At 39.8% G+C, this 20,222-nt stretch overlaps 2 protein-coding genes across 8 annotated transcripts in view; one reads left to right on the top strand and one right to left on the bottom strand.

Moving 5' to 3' along the window:
* Positions 1-5,903, top strand: part of bcl2l13 (BCL2 like 13) — a 41,581-nt gene extending 35,678 nt beyond the window's left edge. For both annotated transcript variants that reach the window (XM_088646855.1, XM_088646856.1), the window contains one exon: positions 1,167-5,903. In XM_088646855.1, the coding sequence (XP_088502981.1) occupies positions 1,167-2,054 (888 nt within the window). In that variant the 3' untranslated portion in view covers positions 2,055-5,903. The remainder of the gene's footprint in view (positions 1-1,166) is intronic.
* Positions 5,904-6,912: 1,009 nt separating this feature from the next.
* bida (BH3 interacting domain death agonist) lies at positions 6,913-20,001 on the bottom strand. Of its 6 annotated transcripts, none has more exons than XM_088646862.1 (5): positions 19,938-20,001; positions 15,759-16,036; positions 12,953-13,086; positions 8,634-8,852; positions 6,913-8,358 (listed from the first exon to the last, which is right to left on the bottom strand). In XM_088646862.1, the coding sequence occupies exons 2-4, from the start codon at positions 16,027-16,029 to the stop codon at positions 8,634-8,636; spliced, it is 624 nt and encodes a 207-aa protein (XP_088502988.1). In that variant the 5' UTR covers positions 16,030-16,036; positions 19,938-20,001; the 3' UTR covers positions 6,913-8,358. The 6 variants fall into 6 exon arrangements, with proteins under 6 accessions (XP_088502988.1, XP_088502990.1, XP_088502986.1 ...); XM_088646864.1 differs by lacking the exon at positions 19,938-20,001 and adding an exon at positions 19,211-19,229; XM_088646860.1 differs by lacking the exon at positions 19,938-20,001 and adding an exon at positions 19,068-19,201.
* Positions 20,002-20,222: the final 221 nt, after the last annotated feature.

Genomic DNA, 20,222 nt, shown 5'->3' with positions numbered 1-20,222 from the left:
TACCACTGCTATGGTAAACGACTTCACCAAATCTTTGAAATATGTGCTGCTAAAACAGTGTTCAACCACTTTCCTCTTCAATTAGCTAAAACGAAACTGTTGATAAGACTGTCTGAGGGGACTTTGCCTCCTACAGGTGCTTTATTTAGAAAGTGCTAAGTCGGAATAACACCAAAGCATCAAAACATCTGTTTTGCTTGTCATGATCATGTCATTGCAGTGGGTTTTGATGCCAATCAGTTTTAAAACGTTTTTCTTTTCAATGACATCCTAGCGCTAGTTGCTTTTCTGAGCTTTCAGTTATGCCAGACAACCCTCCCCCCCCATTTTCACAGTGCTCTTCACTAAAACAACACGTACGGTTTGTTAAACTGTCCATATTCAGTTGTTAACATCTTAACGTGTTGAATACTCATTCATTAGAGCAAGTGTTAGTGAAGATTTCTTCAAATTAAGACCAAAGGGGTAAATGCAGATTTCAGCAGATCAGTAAAAGTTCTACATTTTATGCCATGGCTGCCACTGGGACATGGTTAGTGGTCACAAGTTTTCGGTCCTGGGTTTGATTTTCGCTTGGGATGACTTGTGTGAAGTTTGCATGTCCTCTTTGTGTCCAGGTGGGTTTGCTCCGGGTAATTCAGTTTCCTACTACTTCTCAAAGACAAGCTTGTGTCTCTGTATTGTCCTTGTGAATGTGCATGATTTTGGATGGGAGGGTGAACTATCCAAGGTGAAGTCCACCCTGTGCTTTTGGCATCGGCTTCAGGATGTTGTGAACCTTATCTGGAATAGGCAACTTTTTGTTTACATTTCATTTTAAAGTTCTCATTTTCATGTGCCCAATATTTTTAGGACAGTCCTATTTCATGTTCCTATGTCTTCCTGGTAAGGTGCTCTTTGTGATTGTCCTAGCACACACTTAGACACCACTCAGTAGGCAACTAATAAGTTACTTGTTGGGTTCACTCTTCTTTAAATTCATGGGGTTATTTTTAAAGTGAAAATTGTTGTGCTGTCTCAAGTCCCACAAAGTTATTTTATAGAACCTGGATCAGCACAATTGATCAAGAAATATATATAGTCTTGAGACCAATCTTCTTGCACTGTAAGCAGTCTTTGATTTGGGGTGGTTTGTTGATGTGTGGCTGTCTTTTCCCTCCTGGCAGGGCACCGTGTTCAGCCTGGAAGAGGAGGAGGACCAAGGCATCATTGCTGAAGACAGCAACGACATCTACATCCTGACAAGTGACAACTCTGGTCAGCTCAGCCCCCCTGAGTCCCTGGTGGCCACCAGCTCTTGGCAAGCCGAGAGCCTCCCCGTCTCCCTGTCTGCCAGCCAGAGCTGGCACACCGAGAGCTTGCCAGTCTCCCTTGGGCCTGAGTCCTGGGCGCAGGTCACCATGGACCCTGAAGACATCAAGAGCCTGGACAGCAACGGTGGGGCTGAGGAGCGCAGCGAGAACAACTCCTCCAACTCGGACATCGTGCATGTGGAGAAGGAGGAGATCGTGGAGGACGAGGGGGCGGTTTCCTTGGCCGAGATCCTGGAGGTCCCGGGGCTTCAGGAAGGGGTTCTGAAAGAGCTGTCCTCTCCGGCAAGCGAGGAAGGCGCTGCTCTTCCTGTGTCAGAGGAGCCAGCCTTGCCACGCGCTGCCCCCCCCGCACCGCGCGAGAGGCCTGCCAGCCCTGCACCGGAGTCGTCTCAGACTGCAGCAGCTGAGCCCCAACCCGTGGCTCAAGCAGAGAAGTTGCCTGCGCCCGCCGCAGAGGCCAAGCCCGTCACGGAGCCGGCTCCCCCTGCCGGGGGGGAGGAGAAGTCTGCTGTCGAGAGGGAGCCAGACGTAGAGCCCCCTGCCGCTGTGCCGATGTGTCACCTGGAGCCCGTGGTACCTCCAAAGGGAGAGACGCCCCCGGCGGCAGAGACTGTGCCTCCTCAGGAGGAGGCGCTCCCCTCTGTGCCTGAGGACATCCGGGTGTTTCTGTACGGTGGTGCAGCGGTGGTTGCAATAGTGGCGGTGGTCGTGGCCGCGGCCCTGGTGTACAAAAAAAAATAGGCCGGGGTGGGGGTGGGGAGTTTCAGGAATCGCAAATGTGACTCGCTGCAGGCTGCCGTTTCCAGGCTGCTGAAAACCGTGGAAAGGAGGGAATGTACTTCCGCTGTGTTCAGGTTTCCCTTTTCTTTTTTTTTTTTTAGTGTTTTCATATGTTTCTTGTAGTATTTTGACTTAAACTGGAGTGGAGCTGTTTTAATTTTCATTTTCCAAAGTATGTCTTCTGGAACATTCGGTATCGTACACCATGGTCATTTGCTTTTATTCATATTGTTGTCCTATACGTGCGAGTGGAATCTGAACACCCACAACTATAAAAAAAGTACAGGAGGTAGAGAGAAAGATTTAGGATATAATGTATATGCTCAGGACCACAGTTGCCTCTCTGGAATGGACCTTGTGGTCTTAGATATTTAGCACGCAAAGTAAACCCAAGCATTTTGACCGTTTCTCTTTGGGTACTGGGCTTGACCTGACTTGTTACATTGAGTATGGGAATACATTTTTAGTCCATATTGGAAAAAACTCTTTCACCCCCTTTCAAAAGTGTTTAGCCATTTCCTTAACCCGAGAACTAGGTTACTCGGTAACTTCTTAAGGCTCCAGATGCTTTGTCAAGGTATAGGTCCTGAATACAGGCCTCCACATTTTGAATACAGATTGATTTTCAAAGACATCATATTTTATCACAGACATCAAAAGAAATCATTACATGGAAATAAAAAAAAAACTGTTACAAAATTCACCCTATGAATGGTTCTCTCCCCTTCACTTTGAGAATGGTTTACGTGCGACTGACAAGCCACTGTCCATATACCACTTTGTGTGTACCTTCATCACTGAAAACTTAAATCAGTTATCCAGGGGAGGATTATGAGAGTTTTTAGAAATCCAAGATCAGCATCAGCATTTAATTGTATAAGAGAACAGCCTTTGACATGTGATACCCAAGCACCACTTTATTTTTGTGAATGAGAACTAAATTATTATTTTAAAAAAATAATAATTATATTAGTTGAAAGACTGTTTTTTAACATTTAAAATGCCATGATAAAAAATAAATTACTTTGTAGTCAAGAGATTTTTCAAAGTGGTACAGGAACATGCAAGTTTGTGGGTGTGTAACAGATGCAATTGTCAAAATACACTTTAGAACTACTTCCCTGTATTTTTTGCCATTTAAATCACTATTTTTTTATATTAGCTTTGTGGCATTTCATACCACTCTGTCAGTATTAGTGGAAACTGACTGATGCATATATTCCACTATCCACCTTCCAACCGGCAGTTACAAATGATGCAACAGAAAAGTAGATTTGCTGCCCTTTAAGAGTGTCAAAACTAAAAAGTGATTACTTGGAGACTATTTATATTGCCTCCAGGTAAATGAAAATGACTGTCCAAGGCGAGAGTATGTTCTTCTTGTGATTCAATTTTATAATTCAATATAATATTAAATACAAGATTATATGCATTTTTTAGTTCATTCCTGCTCACATATTCTTCCATGGCCACATACCTAGTCAAATAAAAGTGACCACAGTATTAACTATGCATATCTGTATTTATTGTGTGCTAATCTTGTTTTATGAAGAGTTTTTTCCACCCCCATCTCATTGCAGCCAGTGTTGGTCATACTTGTTCTCACTGGACTAGGCCCAATCCCTCGGTTAAAATGAATTTGTCAGTAATAATGGAGGCACTATAGGATAAGCCCTAGTTTAAATGAGCTCTTGAAGAACGTTAGAAATCAAATACTCTTATGGTTTTGATTTGGGTGATGGTTTTGCCGATTTAGGGTTGCAGAATAGTTAAAAAATATATATATATATTTGTGTATCTAGTTATTTTTGGAAAGAAGTGGAAATGTGTTTTGTTCTTTTGTCAATACTTCCTGTTTTTTTCACTATTATTCTGATGTAGCTCTCTCATTGGGTTCCCACTGGGCTCCTTTTCATGTTAAAAACGAGCACAATCAAGACTGATTTTTTCTGCCAGGGTCACTTGGGTACCCCTTTCAAAGACTGAAGTCAGTGGAACACAGATCATCTCTGGCTTAATTTGCAAACAAAAGGGACATGAATGTATTGTCTTGTCATTATTATTTTTTTATCAAAGGCTGTGCCAATGGATTGTTTGCAGTGGAGAGGGTGTTTTGGTTCACTGATATGCAGCAAACAAAACCAGAAAAAGTCTGCCCTATACAGATGAACCACTGAACCCAGTATTAGCTCATTTAAAGGCTAGCAGATATACTGTGTATGTTTCAGAACACACCGGTGTCCACTTATTCGTGAGCTTATACTTGGTTTGTTCTCAGTTTTTAAGCCCAAACTGACTTTTCAGACTAAATGTTTTAACCCCAGCAACACCTGATTGCTGTCTTTTGCCTGTTCAGCCTTTTGTGAGAGTCAGACCCCTCTTTTGAGAGCATTAATATTTTCCAGTACTCATCATTTGAAAAGTACTTATACAGGCCATTATTTTATGATGTGTTTTGAGAATAAAGACCAAGAATAGGTGTGGATCACAGTGTTCATCAGAAATACAGTGCACTTTGTTTGGGTGTGAGTAAATATCCATGCTTCAAATAAAGGTTTACTTTTTTATTTAGAGATGTTTCGGAAAGCTGAGACCTAATTGTAGTAATCTGAATTGGGTTAAAGATCGCAAGACCGGCAATACAATTTTCCTTTCGGCATGGCTTGTGACTGGGGAGTTTTTGTGTTTTCTCAGAGGAAGATTCCATTCCCACTCTGCTGAAACGGTAGGTTTTTTTTGCTCGACACATTGTTTTCCCATCAGCCAGCATAGCCTTACACAAGTGATCCAATTCAGTAGTGAGCTGTGCCTGTCTTAGACGAAATGCATTTGTATAAAAAAAAAGGTAAAGCTAAAGACAATTCAGCATTAACCTGCTGGTGTCTTTTGGCTAAGACAACCTCCATCAAAAGAGAGTGCCATTTCAAAATTGAAACCTAACTTGCACTTTAAATTATGGAAATTAAACCAGCTTTTTCCTTTAGCTTGGAATAGCAATCCACGTAGTGATGTATCACATTCTGCAATATTTAGACTAGAAGAGCAACTAGATTTTTTAAAAACCTTTTTGCTTTGATACTGCTAGTGAAAAATACCATTACTGCCACAGACAATCAGTAGCAAAAGATAGAAAATGAATAAATGAAAATCTTTTTCATAGCTACATAGCTGCCACTTGTGGCATTCAGAAATTGTTTTGTGAAGATTATTTATATTATGGTTGGGAAAATTTTTCTAGAAGCCCACAGGTGGCTCTTGACTGGGGGTGAGGTAATTTGAAAGACACCTTTAAGGTTTTTGACATTAAAGATTTAATTTTGTTATACTTGGAATTAAGATATGAAAAGTTAAGAAGGCTCACTCAGCTCTGCTCCAGTCCAGTTCTCAATAGCAGCTAGTGGAAATCCTTTCACAGTGTTGAAGGGACACAGCTAAAGAATTATTCAGTGTGGGCCCTACTGTTCATCGGCATTCAACACAACAACTGAATCAAATGCAGGGGTAATACATTTTATGACCAGGTGTATGGTAGACTGGGTGGTAGCAAAGCGTGGATGTAGAGGAAAGGGGCTTTTACCATTGAAATGTAACAAACATTTGTGCTGTTTAATCACATTACAATTGTTATGGGTTAAAATGCAGCACCAAGTCCCGTTTGAGATTCTTGAAAACTGCTCAAGTCACACCTTTATTTTTAAATTGGACATTTTTTGACAACAGTATGAATGTAAAAGCCTCAGCTTTACATTTTGTACTGAGTTTCCTAACTGTACAGTTTAAAACCATTAAATAAAAATATTTTCAAAACTTGCTGAGTTGTTAGCCCCTGCATATCTCCCTGTGTTTCTGGCCTGTGTTGTTTAATGGCCTTTTTTCCCCCCAATAAGAAATACACTGTATTTACCCATATTCTGTAGTTATACTATAAATAAGCCTTAACCAGGAATGAATTTAGTTAATTACAAAGTTTTGTGGGGGGAGGAAAGTCTGACAATCAAAAAATGTTTTCATGTAATGTAATAGAACAGGTAGAATGGGCTCTTAACGTGGTACCTCTACAAAGACTAATTGTCCTATTAGGAGAACAACAATATTGTATAACATTCTCAATACACAAGCCAGCAATTATATTGACATTCTATATTTAATGATAACATTTAAGATAGAAAAAGGCCACAAATTTAAGTTCAGAAACCCACTTGCAGAAGTTGGTCTGGATGAACAGACCTTTTATCAAATCCAACCAGGATAGCAGGTGAACAGGGTTCTCAAAACTGCTAGTTTCCATTAACTTTGTGTTTTGGCAGTAATTTACCTTCAGGTGTACAACTAAGGGAAAAAAGCTGTCCATCTCTGGTTTAAATACAAAGGACATTCCAGGTACAAAGTTTCCAGCTTTGGGAAAATAACTAAAAGGTACGAAACGGTACAATAAAAAACGTCACAACGGATGACCTTTCAGCCATTTAAATCTTTTACTGGCTCCTTACTAAGCAAAAAAAATCAGAACTTCTCTAAATATCACTAGACAACAAAACAGTCAATTCCTTGCAAATGGAAAGACAATAGCAAGAGCCAGTGCTCTTATTAGTGCTAGTTTGACCACTTTGAGTAGCAGACACTGAACAATATGAAAGGAAGACATACGTCCAGCAAACTCTTTTTTGATTGATTCAAGTCGGCAGTAATGAGAGGAACTTGTCATTACCTGTGTATGATGTTAAGGTTCATGACCCTAACGAGTAGTACTTCACAACAGTGCATGACCCATGTACAGATGCATCATTTAAAATGACAAATTCACTTCTTAGACAATTGCGCATTATAGTCTTTAATGCTACAATTTATTAATGTATGCTCAGAAACAGGAATTAACTAAATTCATGAGAAAGTTTTTACAATACAGACATACATTTGAGCCAGCACACACTGCTTATTACCTTTAACATTCAAAAGGGAACTCTCAAGACATTGGCACTAAAAACAAGGAAATAATGCCAGAAAATAATTTACAATATATACATATTCAGACCTCTCCACTTTCTATTTTTATCTCATAAAAAAAAAGTTGAAAGTTGGCAGCTGAAACAGAGTCAAGGAGGGAAGAAAAACATTCCGGTTTGAAGAAAGTGAAAAATTCCTTAAAAGCAGTTGAATTAATAGGAAACTTTAAGGATGTTAGATTGTACAAACCCAGCCTCAGCCAGGACATCACCACTACTGAACTAGCAAACAGGTTATATGGATATAATGGCCTCTATTGTACGTTAGCAGCCATATTCCTTTTGATCGGCACAATGGCATCTATAATGAACTAGCAATCAGCGTCTTTTTACATCTAGAAATAAAATAGAACAGAAATTGCTGTTCTTCATGAAACTGGATGAAATCTGTTTCATCTGAATTCCTAATATTTAGCATCTGCAATTACAAACTAAACATCGCATAAGCCTGGACTAATTAATACAGATATTGGCCGGACAGGGATTGCAATAGGAAAAACCCAGAAACCATCTTGTAAAACTGAAAATAAGTCAGGTCTTCAAATATGCCAGGTTTACAGCTTTTTCACACGCCATTGCTCTTCACCCACCAGATACTTTAATGAATCACATTTTCAGATAACGGATGACCTTTCAGCTATTTAATTATTTTAATGACTTAGAAAAATAAATCAGAACTTATCTAAATACCACCAGATATAACGTATATAGGAATGGAATATTTGAGGTGGTTGTACAAGGGCCTACCTACATACTTTCATTAGCATTTGGTTTGTTGATTTTCAAACGAGCTTGCTCACTACCTTGTTTTTACAAGCCAAGAACATATTTTGCATTTCTCATGAACTAATTGCTAAATGAACATGGCCTATGGTTCTGCTCACCCTTGTATTCCATCTTAAAATAAAGTTCTTTCCTCAGGTACTTCAAGAGTACCATATCTTCCAGCTTTCCATGAAAATAATCAAAAGTTCTATAGTAACATTGGGTGAAAGGGTCTGAATAATAACATTTTAGCAACCCTAATTGAAAGCTTGATTCTTTAGGGACTCTTCCAGTCATGGTGCTGGCAGTGAAGGAAGGACTTTGTCAAAGAATTCCTCAGCATTTGCAAAGAAATGGCCAAGTGTCACCAGGCTTGGATGGACAATGGACAATCGTCATAAAACTACTTGTCACCTGTATGGCTGGTTGAGCATTTGCAAGCTTGCAGTGTTGCTGTAGACCTCTGTATTGGTCACAGCATGGATAAAGGCAGATGGCTGGAAAAAAAAAAAAAGCAGATGGAAAAAAACCGAAGCATTGTCAAAAGAAGGGATTTACTTGTTCACATCCTCCCCAAAACAAGTAGGAGGACACATTCCAAATTGGGAGTGCACAATTTTAAGAGGAAAAAGGAAAGCAATTATTCAGTCTGTTAAATTCTTAACGTTGCCTCAGTTCTTTTTTAGTTAACAGCTTTGGCATGACTAAAAACATTAAACCCTATGAGAAATATTCATTTTTTTTAAATCAGACTTCCACTAAGGATGCTTACCTATCGCATATTGAACATGAAATTGGGCTGTCTGGAATTGATGTAGTCCACTGCAGTGCAGAACAGGCCATGCAGGAAACTAGGAGCCTGCTCACACACTCTCTTCACCAGAGTCATGGTGAGAGCCAGCAAGACTCTCTCCTGGGAGAAGTGCTGCAGACCAGGCAGACGTGTCTGCATCAGCTGACGTACCTCTGAGGACAGGTGGTTCAGCCACAACTGCAGATACAAAGGAACACTCCTGTTAACATTGCTGACAGGAAGTGGGGAACAACCAGACACCACAGGCAAACAAGTAACTGGATGACAAAGAAAAAAGATTGAGAGTATTCCTGTCTGATGAAGGTTTGCTCAAGTCTTATGCTAGATCCAAACAGACTGATCAAAATAAGGAACAGCATGAAAATGAGTGGATTTCAACAGTACACCACATTTCCAATGTATAAACCACGATCATCCAAGTTATTAAGTAGTGCAGCTCCGAGCCCAGTGCATTATTCAAGTTACCAAGTCAGGATCTTGTATGGCACCATTAACATTGATGACTGCAAGGCATCACCTCATACCAGTAATCACACTGGTCTGTGCTGCTTAGTATTGCTCTGGGTATAGGCAGAGGTGAGCATTGCTATAACATAACATCACTTTATTAGCCCTGTACAATTTCTTGCATTAGGAATTCGCCTGTTCGCATACCCCAGCTTGATCTCCATGAGACACAGACGCACAGACAGGGAGAGAGAAGCTTGGGGTCAGAGGGCAGGGTCAGCCATTTATACTGTGCCCCTGGAGCAGTTGGGGTTTAGGGCCTTGCTCAGGGGCCCAACGGAGTAGGATTCCTCTGTTGGCTGCGGGATTTGAACCAACAAGCTTCCAGTCACAGGTGCAGATCCTTAGCCACAGTGCCAACGCTCCGCCCACATGCTGATCATGAGATGCTGATCCATGTCATTCATGCAAGAATGCAAGATGCATCACGGATCAACACTGCAACATCTTAGAAGTGCTGTAATGGGGTTTCTGTGACATCTGAAAGTTTGCAGCATCTTATCAGGACAATTCAGGTTGAAGCATACTCAGGAGATGATACGAGACTGTTACAAAAACCTAGATCAAACACTCTTATAGGACACCAGTTTCTAAAGGTTGGGAACCCCTGCTTGCTAATTAGTTGTTTACTAAACAGATGAAAAATCAGGTAGTTGTCACAAATAGTCTTTAAACCATATTGATACACTAAAAAACAACTTACAGTTAATATGAACATTTTTGGTGCACTGATATTTTTAAGTCATGATATACAGTAGATGCATTAATCTTGCTCATTACATGTGTTATGGAGTATGATGTGAATTAGTACAGCTTGGGGCCCATCACTGGAAGCAATACAAGCTGTAAATAAAGAGACAAGATTTGTACCACACAGCAGATGCTGGCTTGTGGAATTCCATCCCATGCCTTTATACTGATGTGTGGCATCTAGGAGTCAGACAAAAACCTAGCACATCCCATAAATGAGCAATGGGGCTCAAGTCTAGCAAACAGATCACATATAGTCAAACTGCCTCATTCTCATCTCATTTGTTTCAAGAGCACCATGAAGAAATGTGCTTTCCTTTGGCTCAAGTCACCTTGCTGACGGATGGTTCCCATACAACTTCCCTCAGGTCCATCAGGGTGGCCACCACACAAAACCTTGGTTCGTGGCAAAAAAGGACTTGGCTCCACTGATCACAGGTCCACCTGACATGTTGCTCACACCACATTCTGCTGTGTCAATGAACATTGGTGAGCCTTGGGTCCCTAAATGGTTATCAATCTCACAAACGATTACTGATTCACTGCCTTCTTACAGTAGCAAACTAATCTTGGCAGGTGTCAGAAATTGTGGTCCCCCAAAACAGAGCCTTTCACTGACTGTTTGTCTAGAACGTCTTACCAAGTTAGAACTTTCCAAATGTGAACATTCTAGTTGGCAAACACTGACATGGTTTAGACCAGTCTCTAGCATACCTAACATAAATCAGTTTTCTTTGATACTTAAGCACTATGGTAGAATGAGAATTGGTTATATTAAGAGATTCAAAACCTCTGAAGGTTCTAAGGTTTTACATGCAAAATCATGTGAAACAAATCCTGTAAGTAATTCATAACAATTGGGGTAATAACTCTAAAAATGGAGTATTAAGTTACGTTTGATACTTAGCACATTTAATTAACAAGCCACCTGCTTAACTGAGCACAATGAAATTGCTGACCAATAACATCTTATTCAAAGGGGCTGTGCTGAAGACTTAAGGTGAAATTCAGGAACACTTTCCCCATTGTTGCCCGTTTTCAGGGTCCCCTACAACAGAAAAGATGTTTATACTGCTGTCGTGTCTTTAATACTGAAAAACAGATCCCACTCCTTGTAAATTATCAACCTGTGCAGATGGGTCAAACGGCCTTCTTATTTCTAACCTTTAATTGCCATGATAAGATGCATGCGGAAGTACTAACATTTACTTCCATTACACCACTTATTAAAATTAATTTTAATTAATGCCCATCTTTCTAGCTGATCATCGGTCATTGTTTCATCCAGATTATACATTGCTTCCCCTTGTACTGTTAGGTTGCCAATAGCATTTTATTTTTGCACATGAGAATACTTATAAATTGGTAAACTGATTATATGATCATAATCAATTCATTACTACAATTAAAAATTTACCAAAGCAAATTGCCTTACATCCAAACACCTGCAATTAATTTTATCCATTCTGCATCACGGAAGATCTGCAGAGGGTTTAGCTTTCACATTTTAAGATTTTTTTTTGGTTCAATTTGTTGGTTTAGTTTAATCCAAACAAGCCTGTATCTTGGCATTCCATTAAAGAAGCTCCCGTCTCTCCACTGTAAAGTCAAGATGAGAATTCATACTAGTATTCCCTTTAGAACGCATTTTAGGTCTAGAAATACAGTGTGGAATTCCCCTTCGCCCATTTCCTATCACCAAGCTTCATACAGCTTTGCCTTTGCATTTCCACATTGGAGAAAAAGATTCCCAACCAGTTTCATCAATACAATGTATCTGGCTCTCTCTGTTTTACTGTAGCGCATGCCTACAGCGTCCTCTGGAGGGTGTAGTTGTGACAGTCAAGCATCATATGCTAGATTGTAGAGATAAACATCAGGATTTTTGCTTCCATTGTTTTTAAACACCTCTGAGCAAAAGCATCAGATTGCATGGCCTTTCTAGCTCTCTTAATGGCCCAAAACGTGATTCCAACTTCGTTGCAACCACCTGCTCACAACCAACCTCCTCCAGAATCAGAAATCATCTGCTCCTCATCCTAAATAGATCATAGGGCTCCCATCCACCTGCAGCAGTAACGACGACGACAACTGTATTTATTACAGTTCACCTTCTTGCAGCTAGAAAGTGTGGTCTGGTTGTGCACACAAAGCCACCACATACCTCATCCGTCTAGCCCCCAAGGCAACCCACGTACACCATCTTTCACTATATTTTCTTCTTAAGACTCACACATCAGTTAAGGCAGCCTGTAAGTGGGTTAAGGACCCCCACCACCTTCTCTCCTCGATTCTCCTGCAATTTGGCCTGGCAAACAAACTACAGCTCGTATATCTAGCACTGTAGCGCCACTCAGTACAGCACCCTTTACTGCATTCTCTCCAGACAGTAGGCTCTGAGTCCTGAAGTCTGTAGCCAACCAAATCACCTTGCTCTTGAGAAGCTAAGCCAATTTACCCAGATATGTTGACACCAGAACCTCAGTTTATATCAAGAAATGGCGGCATGAGATAACTTATAATACTTCTCACTTGCTTTCAAAAATCCCAGCTGATCCCCCACGGTCAAGGACACACCTCATGAACAAAAGTCTAACAATTACAATACCCATAACCCTGGAGCTCCAGGCCTCAATAATTTAGGATATGTTCACAAACAGATTATAGACAACTACTAATAACCAGTACCTAACATGCTACAAAATAAAGGTTTTCTCGAATATTTTATTATATAACCTCCCAGCTTGAAACGGTCTTCTGTCTCAGCAATAACCCTTGATTCCACAGTGGGAAAATGAGGAAGGGGGGAGTGGTTGCCTACCTATCAGCCATTAATTTTTTTACACTACAAGTTCTCCCGTGATTCACAAGAAGATCAGCCCCAGCTGGCGAGCAGGAATGTTCCTCACTGTCATTACTCTGTGATTTGCCAGGTGCCTTCAGGCTCAGGAGTCACTATCTACCTGCAGGCCAGTGAAAATTCACTCGTGCAAAGTGTTCTAATGCTTATAGCCTCTTACCTGCTGTGATGACTTCCTTAACTTCATGACCAAACTCTCGGAAGCCCGAGCAACAACTCTCTGTTCCAGCTGGTCAGCAATCTCTATCAAACCAGCAGCGATGTTCCTCAGTTCAGCATCTCGTGCTGCATTTACTGCAGAAAGAGAACAGAAAACAGTTACCACTCTACTCTTTTACCATGTTCAACAGTGAAGGAATATACCAGCCCTGAACATACCGCACCTTTTAATACTGCTGGAACTAATCCCCTAGAAAATCCAATTCAGTCTGACTGAATTCTGTTGTTGGCAATTCAAACATACTGTACCTCAAGCAGGATTACACAATCAATACATCATATTAAATGAACAATGATGATTTTTTTTAAAAAAGCATTGAGGATTTACAATTGATACTGACTGAAGTAATTTTAACAAATGTGACAAAAGGTATAAGAAAGGTCAAGAAAGTTTTAATATAAAGACAATTCCATCTACCGGGTTTAGGTATAGGTTCACAGCACCTTACTGTACAGCCTATCCCAGAAGTACAGGGCGCAAGGACAAGAACTACACCTTGGTCAGAACTGGAATCCCAGCAAAGGAACTATAACTGGGAGACACAAAGTCTGAAAACAAACAACCTAATGTAGGTATTTATACATGGTTCTGGAGGAACCATGTTAAGTGGCTGGACAGGATTCTGGGATAAAATCAGCCATCAACCAAGCAAGGGGAGCCTTAAGCCTCCTCTCTTTTTAAAATACTAAAAGTTAAAAAAGTTAACTTCCAAGTTTCCATTTATATTGTTCTCTACTAAAAAATGATTTTCCCAATGCCTTAATTTAAGCCTGTGGACACTCACAGCTAAGAAAAATATTGAACCACCAATATGATAAAGGGGATAAGGAACAAGTAAAGGTTTATTTCATGCTGAAAAGTGAAGAAAGGAAACAGGTTTCGGCTGTGAAGCCCTCTTCAGGTGACAGCCGAAACGTTGCGTTTTCTTTCTTCTCTTTTCACCACAGAATAAACCTATTACTTGTTCTTTTGTAGTCTACGCATGCTGACGCAGCTACCTACTTGAACTAATAAAAAAGGGATTACAATTTCTTACCATAATATTCTTTTTTAACAAAATAGAGGTTTTGATTAATAGGCGTTGCATTTACCAATTCAATATTATTTTAGCTGCAATGCTATATGAAGTAAAGAAAAATGAAAAATTGAGAAACTGTATGAGAAATAAGAGAATCCCTACTGAGCAAAATTCTAATTAGAATCAAGCAGTCAAATAAATGGGTAAAAAAAAAGAAATGTTTTTTACAGTGCTGTCTTATATAATGGTCAGAAACAATGCAATCATGGTCCTCACAACACAGGTAAATGGAAAGCAGTTGATGCTCATCAGTTTACAAAACCATCTGGGGCTTCAAGTATTTTACTGTCCGTGTACAAAGGGTCACAGAAGACACCAGATCATAACCCAGCAAACCAGTCCAATGCAGGGAAAATTGAACTAACACACACACAGTCACACCACTGCCAGTTTTCCCAGAAGCCAATAAAACTAGCAGTATGTCTTTGGACTGTGGGAGGAAACCCATGGGAACACAGTGAGGACATACAAACTCTACACAAATAATGCCCCAGGAACTGAGCCCAGTGCCCCAGCATCGCAAGCCAGCAATGCTAACCACTGTGCTACCATGCCCCCCTTTCTTTAATATTATTATTAATAACAATAAACTTTATTTTATATAGCGCCTTTAAAGATGGCTTCTCAAAGTGCTTTACAGAATGACAACAACAATAAATAAAAAGAATACACAAGATAAAATACAATTACAATATACAGAGGAGACCATGGATGGTGGTACTAAGAAAAGCAGAGGGGTGAAGAATGGAACCAGTTAAGTAAAGGCTTTTCTAAAGAAGGTTTTGAGTCTGGATTTGAAGGAGTTTAGAGAAGGTGACTCTCTGATATCCTTGGGGAGAGAGTTCCAGAGCTTGGGGGCATAACAGGAGAAGGCCCTGTCACCCATACAATGTAGAAGGGCTTGGGGGACAGTAAGGAGGTCAGAATTAGAAGAGGGAAGGTTGCGAGGTGGGGAGTAGGGCGATAATAGTTCAGACAGGTACTGAGGTGCCAAGCCATGCAGAGCCTTATAGGTGAGCATGAGGATTTTAAAGTCTTTTTTGTTTAGTCAGAAATAAGGAAAAACATTCTTAAGTAGCAAGTTGATGAGAGACTGCATAGAGTTCTGTGTGCTGCAGCTATTAGAAATAACATTTTAACTAGCATACTGTATTCTACGACACACTGGGATTGTATCCAGGGTCTATCCAGCCTTCTTACATCTGCGTTTCCCATAAGCGCAGTGGTAGACTCTATACGGTTCTACCCAAGAGAGAAGGACAACTAGAGAGGGGGCAATCAATGTACGATAATTGCTAATTAAGCAGTTTCACAAACCTTTTGTGTTTTTCATTTAAAAAAGCATTTAAACAGATTTTTTACGTAAAAGCCTTAGGCAGGGGGTGAACATACATTTGTCTTGCAACTCTTTGCAAGAGTGGATTTCAGACATTAGAATTGGCTGTTCTGCTCTCCACTCTTAACTCATATGAAGTATAAGATTATTTAGAGTACAATAAACTTCTGAAATACACATGTATAGTCCATAAAACAATTAAACCAAGTGAATAATTTCTCTGCAACTGTAAGCGAGTTTCACTAACCACACGTTTCCAACTCCAGAATGTTCTTTCCACTCTCAACCACCATGATTAAATAATCAGATGTAGTACAGAGAAAATACTGTACTTGGCATTATTCCTTGGACGTCAAACTGCCTCTCCCTGGCAAACTCCCGGACATCAGAACAGAAGTGTCCGTCCGTCTGCAGCTCCCCGTCCTCTTCGGCGTAGCAGTCCTCGAGGTACTGGCAGCTGTTCGAGTTTGCATCCTTTTTCCTCATCTTCTCTCCCAGGGTTTCCAGCTCCCTCTGGAGCTCCTTGTTTTTACACTCCTGGTTCTGGAGGAAGGCAAAGAGAACCAGGGACGTGCGGTCGCCCCCCAGCTCACAATACTCCATGGTGGTGCTGTAAAGGGAACAGAGACACTGAAAATGAGAGGAGGCAGATGGAAGTCTCCTGTGCAACCACTTATTGCTCCTGCCAATTACCAGCTTCACAAAGGTGAAGTTGTGCCTCCTACTCCTAATATTGAGGGGCTTTGAGATATTGCCATATCAAAATTTACAACAGAGGACTCGAGTCACCCCCTTCTTCAACCCACTGGTCTCTGAATGGACCCTGATTGAACTGGAAAGATTATAACAAAACAAAAACGATCTGTTAGAGGAGATCTATTACAGAAGAAAAATATCCCAGATCAAAACTAATGGCAGCCATGTTCGACATGACTGATCTCACCAATTCCCCCCCCCCAGTTCAATAATTTACTAAAGAACAATTTCAAAGGATTTCTGCAACCAGCAACGATCAATTGTTCTGAGTTCGAAAGAGCTCTGTAGACTCCACTGAGGGGGAAAATGGGGTTATGTTAGGGCTCGTTTTCATTTTTTAAAATAAATCAATACTGATTAAAGCAATTGTGATACATCAGAAAAGGGTTTCTAGTCTCTGTTGTAGAATGTCTTGATGTGGAACATTATGAAAGAACCACTTTTCATAGAAAAAGCATTCCATTAGAACTACTAAAACTACTACAAGACTCCATAAATTGTCACACAATTTTGGGAATGCAAAGCCAAGCACAGAAAACAGCCTACAACCAGGGAACAAGGAAACAGTCCTGTAAATACAGTCATAAAATAAAACAAAATAGATGCATGGAATCAAAGTCCTACTCTCTAGTCCCAGTATTTGGATGTTTTTTGCCAGAACCAGCATCCTAAAATCCAACTCCTGCTGTCACACCCTAGCTGTAAGCCTCAAGCTGAAAATGAGCAGGAGTTTATGAAATCCTCCAGTACAGGTAGGCAAGAGAGTAGTTTAATAAACAGGTGTACTCAAAATTTAGTTTGCGAGTATGTAGATTGACTACAAGCTACATTAGTGCACAGGGTCTTCCTAGACAGCTATGCACTGTCTGTCTTAAAACATCTATCCCCCTTCTCCAGGAGACTGTGCGGACTACTCTGTGGCTCCTAGGAGCAGCACACAGTGAATGGACAGTGTGTGTGCTGCTCCATTTCACACCACAACCCACTACTACTGCTACTTTTAAATCCAAGTACCAGTCACCTTCTGGCACTACATCTATTTTTAATATTTAAAAATACTTTAATAACTAAACATATACTACACCATAACTAAGTAGTTGAAGTAGAACATCTGCTTTTAATATTAACTCGACTTCTTGATGAGGTACCATGATTTGTATGGCGGAAGAAATATTAGAAATGACACTTCCAGGATATTCTAAAATCTAAATAGCAAAATCCTACTTAATACCAGTAATCAAGCAGCCTCTAGTAATATAGAAAGCATCATGACCAGTGGTAAAAGTATATTAAGTGTAATATTACTTGGTACTGTATAAAGGGGGAACAAAACTTGCAGAGCTACAGCAGCAATGAGTATGTAGTGTCTCACTATAAGTAATCATATTACACATAACTGCTAGTGTAGCAGCTCCTGTGAAATTAACTCAATTAAATAGTTCAAAGAGGTCAAGTTCACACCCAAAGAAGGCTCCACAGCCAAAATGTTGTTTTTCTTCTCTTTTCAGCATAGAATAAACCTTTACTTGTTCCTTTGCATAACTCAATTCATACTCATTTCAATATTTAATACAGACACACGTGTTTAAAATTACAAGTTATTTTACATATACGTGCCATCAATAATAAATATAAAAAAAACTAAGTTTCACTGTCTTACCATAGCTATGTCACTATTTAAAATACATTCATATTGTAATTACATGTAAATTATAATAACTGTAGCAAAACAGATGTACACAATGCCGTCTACAGGGATTTAAATAATGTGGTTTGAAATGTTTAACTAAAATACATGTCAACAAACCGTTTATCGGAGGATATATAATGTCAAAGAACTTACACTTTTAGAAAAAGCAGTATATGCCAGAGAATAACTACTGTATCTACTCCAGGCTCCTGTGAATTTAGCAGTGGTAAAATTCTTCTTAAAGTCTTAAAATACATTGAGGAAGAATGTATTTTTTGCGCCTGGTTTTACAGCAATGTACTTACAATTTCAACATGTTTACTTACATAAACAAGTGCCTACTTGGGATGCAGTTAGCCTCTTGTGGACTGATATGAATTTGAATCACGTGATATATTGGAAATAAGTACAGTGGACAAATAAAAGTGATTTTAGGAAACTACAGTAGTAATATCATGTTTTCCCCGAAATGATTAAAGACGACAGAAGGTTACAGCAGGGTACATTATTTCGCCCTGAAGTGGAGTCTTGTCTCACCGAAGTAATACTGGATTGCAGATCGAAACGAAAAGCCCGTTTTGCCACTCAGAACCTAACAGTATCTGTGTTTTAATAAACATATCCGCTAAGAGAAAACACTATAAACCTTTCGAATAACGTCGATTTACATCAACGTACTTAATCGTGGCAGCAAGACTGCAATATTACACCATAACTACTGCAGATCGTGTCATAAAGTACTTGCTTCACAGCCTCACAAGACAAAAAAAGAACTATAACGAAACAAACGTTTTAAAATGTTTTACTTTTATTTACCGAACTCTAACGCGGTGTTTAGCAAGGCCCCCGGAACACATTCCCGGTTAATTTTTTTTAAACAAAGAACCCGAATCGCCTTCACTTAAAACGACTCCGTCGACAACCTCTCCAGGACACAGGCACTTCTCTCTGAATATGCTCCCCCGGGACAGCCAATTCGCCAAGAGAGAAAAGTTCCTGTTTCTTTAATCTTATACTTTAACTATAAAATTCGGCTTCTTCATGCAAAACGGAAACTTAGACTTGGCAGGATTGGAGCCGTCCCAGGTTTTAATTGTAGCTCGAGGTAAATCGATGACAATAAATCGTTAATACTCACGAACTGGAGCCAAAAGCCGGACGAAAGCAGCACAATTCCATTTACACTGAAACGTACCCTGAGAGATGCGAGCTTATTCTCTCACACACACATATTATGAAACACTAAAGATGTGTATGGGACAGAAACAAGGGGCTATAGTTAAACAGAGGCGGGAGGCGTTTCTAACAAAAAGACATACACCACCCCCCCCTGCCTACCGCCTTTGCGATGTTTCCTTATTTCCAAGCTTCCGCTACATCTTTTTTGTTATGAGGTCAAAGTTGTCAAAATTCACACTCGATTCTCACAATAAGTCACTGTTTGTTAAAAAAAGAGAAGGAACGAGTCGTCAGCACTCCGGGAGTCTTTGAACACTACAGTAGTTTTAGTTTATGGGTTCAGGGGGTTTCCTGTAGGAATTAGCACGTATTGGGAATGAAGCGAACAAACTAATGAAAAGAATAACACTGTCGTGGTTTATACCGAGTAGATTTAAGTACTTGTTCAAAGCTAACGAACATTACCATATTTTACGCTAATATTTTGACACCGTTCAGTACGAGTTTCTAATTGTAACTGCATCATTTCGATAGCGATAGGTCCTTTATGTATGCACGGTAGTTTCATTATGCGTTACTAATAAGCATAATTATTTCTACTTAAAAACACTTAGTCGAAAAGCATCAAAATATAGTTCTGTACAGTGAATCTCGGTTTGCCATGCAGAGATGTTTCTCTCCTAATAAATCAGTAATCTTAACACATTAATTGTACATTATCCAAGTCAGATGAAGGCCATCCTGTGTTAGTTTGTAGTATTAAACAGAACACTATATCTACTCTGCTTTATTTCATCCGTCATTGAGGAATTAGTTTTTAGGTTTGACAAAAGTTGCACTGTAAAATAAAGTATGTTCATCCTATCTATCTTTGCCTGAAACTTACTTTTGCCCAGATCTCTCAGGTTAGGCCTCTGGTCTCCTTCAGTGACGGAGATCTCTGACAGGTGCTGTGGACAGAAGAAAAAGATACTATCAAATCAAAGGCGATAAGACTGCACAGCATGTAATGCTTATATGGATGGCCTAACGTCAAACTAAAATTCAGGTACAATCATAAAAACCCCTGTTAAGTCATCACACTGTAAATGTGTGAATCTATTAAGGTGTTTATAAGGATGTTTGCACTATTAGTCATTTATATTTCATTCAGAACCAAGTGAATTGTAGC

The sequence above is a fragment of the Lepisosteus platostomus genome, chromosome 9 (assembly GCF_059453375.1).
Source record: "Lepisosteus platostomus isolate fLepPlt1 chromosome 9, fLepPlt1.hap1, whole genome shotgun sequence".
NCBI lineage: Eukaryota > Metazoa > Chordata > Actinopteri > Semionotiformes > Lepisosteidae > Lepisosteus > Lepisosteus platostomus.
This window is presented reverse-complemented; position numbering and strand designations above follow the sequence as displayed.